Source organism: Vigna umbellata, chromosome 1 (assembly GCF_029865625.1).
Source record: "Vigna umbellata cultivar VRB3 chromosome 1, Vumbellata_1.0, whole genome shotgun sequence".
Taxonomy (NCBI): domain Eukaryota; kingdom Viridiplantae; phylum Streptophyta; class Magnoliopsida; order Fabales; family Fabaceae; genus Vigna; species Vigna umbellata.
The window spans coordinates 80,276,199-80,284,840 of record NC_142165.1 but is presented as its reverse complement, the minus strand read 5'-3'; the positions used below and the strand labels follow the sequence as shown (position 1 = coordinate 80,284,840).

At 33.0% G+C, this 8,642-nt stretch overlaps 1 protein-coding gene across 2 annotated transcripts; it reads left to right on the top strand.

Annotated features, from left to right (window-relative positions):
• The first annotated feature begins 3,035 nt into the window (after positions 1 to 3,035).
• On the top strand, positions 3,036 to 7,957 carry LOC124822008 (methylcrotonoyl-CoA carboxylase beta chain, mitochondrial). 2 transcript variants are annotated; one of them, XM_047293960.2, is made up of 9 exons: positions 3,036 to 3,490; positions 4,376 to 4,810; positions 5,174 to 5,264; positions 5,436 to 5,677; positions 5,905 to 6,069; positions 6,866 to 6,940; positions 7,120 to 7,251; positions 7,502 to 7,558; positions 7,644 to 7,957. In XM_047293960.2, exons 1-9 carry the CDS (start codon positions 3,224 to 3,226, stop codon positions 7,848 to 7,850), a joined length of 1,671 nt encoding a protein of 556 aa, XP_047149916.1. In that variant the 5' UTR covers positions 3,036 to 3,223; the 3' UTR covers positions 7,851 to 7,957. The 2 variants fall into 2 exon arrangements, with proteins under 2 accessions (XP_047149916.1, XP_047149918.1); XM_047293962.2 differs by having other exon boundaries at positions 3,048 to 3,490; positions 7,647 to 7,957.
• Positions 7,958 to 8,642: the final 685 nt, after the last annotated feature.

Below are 8,642 nucleotides of genomic sequence, written 5' to 3'. Positions count from 1 at the left end.
CTTATTTCATTACCTTCTGTTTAATTCATCAATTTTATCTTATTATTTTTTTATTAGTTAGTATTCATTTTTATTTCGAATTAATTTTCGAGTTTTCTCATCTTGTTATTATCAAATATGATAAAATAGAGCTAACCAAGAGACATTTTACTAGAGAAATGATTAAGAACATGCAAGAAGAGCTAGATTAGAAAGCAACAAAGGACATCAAAGCCTTATATATCAAGCTAAATTGGAAGCTCTTGGATTGCTCAGTGCAAGGAGAAGAAGGCTAGCACAAGATACATGAAGACTTCATATTTGGGCTTGCAGATCAGCCAACACCCAATGAGGAGGGTATGTGCCCAACAACCCATGGGAAGTTTCAAGAGTTGTACGTTTTATTGCTTTGTACACGTAGCTAGGCACCTGAAAAACGTATTGTACATGTGGCTTGTGATTCATATGATGCGAATGATGATCAACCAAGATTGAATCTCGTGTAAGGGTGTTGAATCCACTATAAATCCAACACCTCGTGCATTGTAATGTCACTCTTGAATGCCAAGTAATGTCATGTTGTTAAGATCACTCCATCCTTTGCTTGTAACAAGAGTCACCTTTTTCGAGTCCTTATCACACTCCTTTAGCCTCTTTCCTTCGTTTGGGTTGGTTGTCAAGGCTAGTAGCATCATATACACACCATTCATCTTCCATTTCACTATAGAACCTTCATTTTTGTTGCACCTCTACACCTCTAGTTAGAGTTTCCAATTTTTGTTTCATTACACAGTGGAGAATGGTTATCCAAGCACCTAAGAGCAAGCCATCATGTGGTATTCAAAGCCACAATTGAAGCTTTTTGTAGTGAAATAAGTGTTTTTGTTTTGTTTCCGTGTTGTTCAAGTGCTTTTCCATATTTGTCTTGATTTGTGTACTATTTTATTGATTTGTTTTTGTTCTAAGTAGGTTCTGCTTGTGTAAGTGAGTGTGTTGAGCTTTAAGTCAATTGTTTGATCATTTTAATCAGTGCAATTCTTTTGTTTGAGTCTTTTAATTGGAAATCTAATTTTGTTTTGTCATAAGTAATCTGGTTTGCATGTTAGTAAAAGAGGCAAATATGAAAATAGAAACTAAACATGTAGATGTAACAAGTGTATTACAACTTGCTTGTATGGTTTTTACTGGCTAAAAGTGCATCAATATGTTATTAAGCAAATTGACCATTGCACTAAAATATGAAAACTACATTTTCATGTGGAAAAGCCACCAGTAGTAGTTTTTGTTTCTATAATGTCTCAACTCTGGAAGTCACTTAAGCGTGTCAAAAACAAAAATACTTTCGTTTAAAATTGTAACATAATTAAAAAGTTTTCCCAAGAAATAAAGTTATTACAATTTGAAATTATAATGATCAAAATTCAACAAGAAAGTAAATAGTTTATTACAATTTCTTAAATCGATGGATAAAATAAAGAACTTTATCCAAAACTCCCATTGCAAATCCCCTCTCTCATCAATCACATAACTCTAGTAGCATCTTCATTCCTATATGCTCTCGTATCACAATCGTAATACATTAATTGCAACAAACATAACCAAAACAAACAAATGTATGGGTAAGCTAACAATATCAAAATCAACAGTATAAGTCAAGCAATACATAAAAACAAGACAGTTCAAACCATTCATTGCATCAAAAGCTTCTCTCATATCAATGGTCTATCCTCACAACACTAATTCCCAATATAGGATGATTGAGTAATCTACCTTCACAATACAAACCTATCTCCCCTATTCCTTTAGGTCTTATAAGTAAAAGCTTCGATGGATTGCATACCGAGCACTATACTTAGCATCAAGTTGGATTATAAGGTTAAACAATTTTTCCCTCCCCTATTTCACACAGGCTCGAGGATATGGTACTCAAACTCACTCTTACTACTTCTCACAGTCAAAGAGTGCTTCTTTTATGCTTCGCACAGGTGAAAGGAAGATCCTAAACTCAAGGACTTCACACCCAACTTTCCAAACCACTTCATAACCCGAAGTTACTCTCAAAGTCTATTCATATCAACCTCACTTGGAAATTACTAACTCTATCCTTTCTTAAGAGTCCACCAAACATAACTAGACAATATCAGAGCACCAGATATTCTGTAGGACAACCAATTTAGTCAAAGCAATATCCAAACAGCTATATAACATCAACCATACCAGAAGGATAGTAGAATGTATAACTAATAGAATGTATAACTAAGATAATGGAGGATGAGGATGAACAAACTCTCGTTTATGTTCAAATTGATGATTTCAAAAAACAAGCTAAATGTTTTGATTATCCCTACGCTGTTAGGTTAATTAATTTGAAGGCTCCAACAAATTGGTCGGAGTCTTACGGTAATGAATATCATAAATTCTAAATATTTGTCATTCATTAAACTTGACATGTAGCTCCTTCGCATGTGAATATAATTAGAATTCTTTTAATATCTTTATAATAAATATATTCTTCAAAGATTTTAGTATTAAATACTACAAAAATAAACATTCTTTCAAGAATAAAGCAACATATATTAAACTTTAAGATATTAAATACTATGAATGTTTAAAATTAAATATCAACATTTTGTATCTAGGATTTTTATTAATCAAACAAAATTATACATGTACAAATTACTTACTTTACATAGAGCATACAAAGTATTTATTAAATGTAAAATAAAAATATATTTTACACTTTAATTAATCACTTAATCAAAATAATATCATATTCTATTATAACATATAATTATAATGTAATATATATATATATATATATATATATATATATATATATATAATATTTTTGTTTTAGATCCTTCATTATATTATATTTTATCAAAATTTAAATTGAAGAACATTCTTTACTATTTTTATTATTTTATTCAATTTTAATGATCAATCTTTTATACATGAAAATTGATCTTTAGTGCCAAACTTTCAGCGATGTAAATAAATTGAGGATGCCATTTGGGTGTTTTTTCTCTTTTAATTCTGTTATTTTATTTGGGAAAACAAATTCTTGTTCTTACTTACAGTGGAAGGACGTGGCGTGATTATCCAATGGCGACATGAAAGTATGCGCGTATTTATAATATACAATTGTAGCAACTGAAGAGAATGGATAAACACAGCACAACACAGGTGTAGCCATAGAGAGAGAGAGAGAATAGTCGCATTATTGATTCGCAGAAGATAAGGGATGTTTGGGTTAATCGGAAGAAAGGCCAATTTGTTGGGAGGATCGGGAAGAAGGTGGTTGAACTTGGCAGCAGCAACAGCAACAACCATTACTAATGGTGGGGCCATGGAGGAGTTACTTGCGCAACTGCAATCCAACGTTCAGAAGGCTCTTGCCGGTGGAGGACCCGAGGCTGTGAAGAGGAACAGGAGCAGGAATAAATTTCTTCCCCGCGAAAGAATCGATCGCCTTCTTGATCCTGGCTCTTCCTTCCTCGAGCTTTCACAGGTTTTTTTTTTTTTTGGTTGTCATTTGAGGAATATTGGTAATTGGTATATTAAATTATGATTATCTGTTAATTAGACTTTTTTAATTTTTATGAAACTACATTTTAGTGTCTATAATTTTAATTAAACGTGTTCAAGTCCTTTTTTCTTTCTATCCATTAATTTGGTTTTAAACTTGACTTAATGAACATGAGATTTATTCCCCTTCTCCAAAAATTTATCAGAATTTTTTAGGTTATAAGAGATTTATTTAAAATTTGGGATCAAATTCATCATGGCCACTTAGATAAATTAAAACATTTCTTTTTCTTATTGTTTCATTCAGTCCAACTCTATGCACGGCCTTTGCTGTCCTGTGAATATCACTAATTCATTTTAATTCTTTATATTTTCAATTTTATATCGTATAATATTTCAAAATAATTTTATCATTACTTAATTATAATTATATAAAAACAAAGCTTACATTTATTTATTTTTACCACGGATAGTATGATTTTGGTATTGCCTCTAAAAGTGAGATTTTGTATTCAAAAGATTAGTGTCTAACTATTGGGAGAGAAACAAAAAACCAATTTTCTATTTAAAAGATTAAAGCTAAGATTACTCGTGTATTAAAAACATTTACTTGTTTTTTTCAATCGTAATAATTATTATGTCTTCTGTTTTATATTTTTCATTTCTCTTTTTCTAAGCCATCACATTCTTAATTTGTGTGTTTTTCTCTTTATGATCCGTTTGCTTTATTCATTTGGATTTGTGGAAAGCTGGTTAGTTTAAGATGGTAGGCATATCTTGATTGTTTGCTAGGTTAAGGCTTTCAAATGGGTGGTAATTGTGAGAAATGGGTTTGACAACAAAAGTTTTTAACTTTTGAGTGATAAAGCTGGCAGGACATGACTTGTATGAAGAGCCCTTGCCTTCTGGAGGGGTTGTTACTGGGATAGGTCCTGTGCATGGGCGACTGTGTATGTTTGTGGCCAATGATCCCACTGTGAAGGGAGGGACTTACTATCCCATTACTGTTAAGAAGCACCTCAGGGCACAGGAGATTGCTGCTCAGTGCAAATTGCCCTGTGTATATCTTGTTGACAGTGGAGGAGCTTTTCTTCCCAAGCAAGCTGAAGTGTTTCCAGACAAAGAAAACTTTGGTAGAATATTCTACAATCAGGCTTTAATGTCTGCTGAAGGAATTCCTCAAATTGCATTGGTATTGGGCTCTTGCACTGCCGGTGGGGCATATATACCGGCAATGGCTGATGAAAGTGTGATGGTCAAGGGTAACGGCACCATTTTTTTAGCAGGGCCACCTCTTGTTAAGGTCTGCTCTAGCTATTGTAGTTCTCCAAGTCTCTTGCTGTTTCTTTGTTTTTTACTTTTAAAATCTTTAAAGTTTTAACATTTGAGCTAAATATGCTTTTAATCATTGAAAATATTACTGCTCTAGCTATTTTAGTTCTTTTCATTTTATGGAAATAACATACTTTTAGTCCCTAGTGACTTGTAAGAGACTAAAAACGTATCAATTTTGACAAATGTTGGGTTGAAGTGAATATAAATTTAGCATGACTGAAACCAAAACTGGTGATATTTTCAATCACCAAAAACATATTTGATTGCTCATGTTTGTGTAATGTATTTTCTACGTGTTTATGACTAAAAATAACCCTAAATAAATTTGTAGGCTGCTACTGGTGAAGAAGTATCGGCAGAGGATCTGGGAGGTGCTACTGTGCACTGCAAGACGTCCGGTGTTTCTGATTATTTTGCTCAAGGTATATGCTGTGACTGCTTTCTCTTATGCACATGAGTGTATAGAAAATGCGATAACTATTGACATTAACTTAGTTCCTGTTAGTCACTTTGTACATTTTTCGTTTCTTGTAAATGAACCAACATTAACTTAGTTCCTATTAGTGACTTTGTACATGTTTCGTCTCTTGTAGATGAACTCCATGCACTTGCGCTTGGGAGGAATATAATTAAGAATTTGCATATGGCTGGGAAAGATCCCTTGGCAAATGGATTGCAAAATATAAACTATGAATATAAAGAGCCGTTGTATGATGTCAATGAACTTCGTTCTATTGCTCCCACTGATCTTAAGAAACAGTTTGATATCCGATCAGTTATTGATCGAATTGTTGATGGAAGTGAATTTGATGAATTCAAGAAATTGTATGGCACTGTGAGGACATATCCACTTTACTTTTTATCAGTTTAATCATTATCCTAGTATGCATGAGTTGCTATTGTACTGTCTTTTTTTTTTCTCGGTGCCCTTACCTTTGATGGTTTGTCACACACTTATTTGTTGCTGATTTGACAATAAGGTTTTGTTTTGGATAAACATTTTAAATAATATACTTACAGGAAAAGTTGCAATTCACTTTGCATATTGAAATCTTTTTGCAGACACTTGTAACGGGATTTGCTAGGATTTTCGGACAGCCTGTTGGAATTATTGGAAACAACGGGATTTTATTCAACGAATCTGCACTGAAAGGGGCCCATTTCATTGAATTATGCACTCAACGTAACATTCCCTTGGTCTTCCTTCAGAACATCACTGGATTCATGGTATGAATTGAAGTAATTTATTTAGTTTCTCCACTATGCTTTTGTCGTTGTATTTTGATTTCTAAATAGATTGATTCCTTTTTCCTTCAGTCATACCCATTGTTTACTTATTCAAAGGCAAAGAATTATCTAATGTGCTCTGTGATTCACAAATAAATGAGCTGTATATCAATAAGCAATCAGGGATTAAAGTCATGTGGGCTTGATAATCATATATTGAAATTCAATGAAATAATAATATGTTCTCATTTAGGAAATACATAGGGATCAGTGACTGAACAAATTAGTCAGAAGAGTTTGAGAGTCATTAATTGTAATTCAATAGAAATATAATCATGTGTAGATTTAGGAAATACAGAGGGATTAATGACTGTAATAGTCAGGAGAGATTAAGAATTGTCAATTGAGATTAATAGAAATATAATGAGTTTGAGAATGCCAATAAGATCTAAAAGAGCCGTATTGATTCATCATACCTTTTAATTTTTACTTTAATTATAGTCCTGTTTTGTCTCAAACATTTTTGTTGATGGATATCGTGTATTTTTAACTGGTACTATTCTTTATCAAATGGTGGTACGTCTGTGGGTATCTCGGTTATGGTATGGATGTCAAATACTCCATGTCATCCATCTTCTTTTGTCTAATTATATTTTGTTGTTTGGAGACTGTAAAATGATGAAGGAAAGTATTTACTGTTAGTTTTTTTCTCCCTTTTCCTTGTAAAATGATGAAGGAAAGTATTATTTCTCTAAACAATAGAGTTATGAAACCGTAGTACATGTCTATTTGGCAGGTTGGCTCAAGATCTGAGGCAAATGGCATAGCAAAGTCTGGAGCAAAAATGGTTATGGCTGTTTCTTGTGCAAAGGTTTGTGGGTTCCAGCCATCTATTTACATGCTATAAAATTTATTCTATACTAGTAAGTTTATTACGTGTAATTATAAATGTCTTGGCAGTTGGAATGTAGGTGAAAGCAACATATGAAAGCATGAGAGATATTTTTCAAAGACAAATGATATTTTTTATCCTCAAATAAATACCTGTAGGTACCAAAAGTCACTATAATGGTTGGAGGAAGCTTCGGTGCAGGAAATTATGCAATGTGTGGTCGTGCCTATAGTCCAAATTTCTTGTTCCTTTGGCCTAATGCTAGAATATCTGTGATGGGTGGTGCTCAGGTAGCATATTTCTCGTGACCCCCATGAGTTATGATTCTTTATAATAAATTGTTGGCGTTGGTTGATCCAGGACTTCGCTCTGCATGGTTATTGTTCTGTACTTTGTGAGATAAATAATTATGTAGCTAGTTTTGCATTTTTTTTGCCTTCTAAATCAAACTGGATTTGAAAATTTGGTTGATCATTAGTTGTTACTCATCTGGTTTGTGGGGGTTTTAATTAATGCCTATGGAATGTGGCCATGGTTCAGGCTGCTGGTGTACTGTCTCAAATAGAGAAAGGCAACAAGAAAAAGCAAGGAATTCAGGTAAAATATGTTTCAGTTCTTGATAACATATTTGTGGTTTTCTCATCTGTCTTAGGTTGTCTTAATGCGCATCATAATTGTAAAGCAGTGGAATAAGGAAGAAGAGGAAAAGTTCAAAGCGAAAGTGGTGGAGGCTTATGAGAAAGAAGCAAGTCCTTATTACTCAACAGCACGGCTATGGGACGATGGAATCATTGATCCAGCGGATACAAGAAAAGTCATTGGTCTCTGCATCTCTGCCTCCCCTAACCTTGCCATTGAAAAAACAAAATATGGTGTATTTAGAATGTGAATTTCAAATTTTATTGTTGCAGCACACGGGGTTATCTGTTGTTATTAAGAAAGAAAGAATATGTGGGCGTACCATACAATGTCAATAAAAGTGTTTCTTGCACGTCACTTTGTATCCACAACAAAATCTAGCATGCTGATTTGTTCTAAAGCAAGCTCTGTTAAAAACATTGAATTGGACTAATATACACTGTAACCGCTGGAAGAACACATCTTTGATCTCCTCTTCTGATTCATTGAATAAATGGTGTCTTTTATCCATTATGGTGAATTGTGTTCTTAATTGTCATGGGACTAGAAGTTTGTACGAGAAATTGAACTTGTATTTGACGGATATCAATTGGAATAATTAAATTTGAATTAGGTTCTGGGAAATCTTCTAGAAATACATAAAGTTCTGGGGAGTATAATTTCTGAAACTACAAAATGCTGAGAAAGTAAAATTTGTTCAAAATGTCTGTTATCGTACAGAAAAGGACAGATTGTTGAATTCAAACTTTTGTTTTAATTATGACATAACATCACAAAGACAATATCTAAGTTGGTTGAGTCCGTGATATGTTTGATTATATGTTATATACATTGAGCTAAAAAAGAGAAAGAGCGAGGTCACCTCTCATAATAGCTAGTTTTTCAAGCCTAAAAGGAGAAGAACTTCTTCCATTAATTCAAGCCTTTTATTGAAGAACAATCCAAGTATATATATATATATAAAAAAAACAGTGTAGGAAAATCCTATGCATTTTATTGTAATTCTTAGAATCTTGGATCAATTCAGTGATTTAACCACACA

What these genes read in the sequence shown, in the direction of transcription:
- LOC124822008 (XM_047293960.2), top strand. Translation starts at nt 3,224, where the DNA reads ATGTTTGGGTTAATCGGAAGAAAGGCCAATTTGTTGGGAGGATCGGGA. An exon ending in TTCTGATTATTTTGCTCAAG is followed by an intron (nt 5,265 to 5,435) that starts GTATATGCTGTG and finishes CGTCTCTTGTAG; the next exon opens with ATGAACTCCATGCACTTGCG. An exon ending in TGGCTGTTTCTTGTGCAAAG is followed by an intron (nt 6,941 to 7,119) that starts GTTTGTGGGTTC and finishes AAATACCTGTAG; the next exon opens with GTACCAAAAGTCACTATAAT.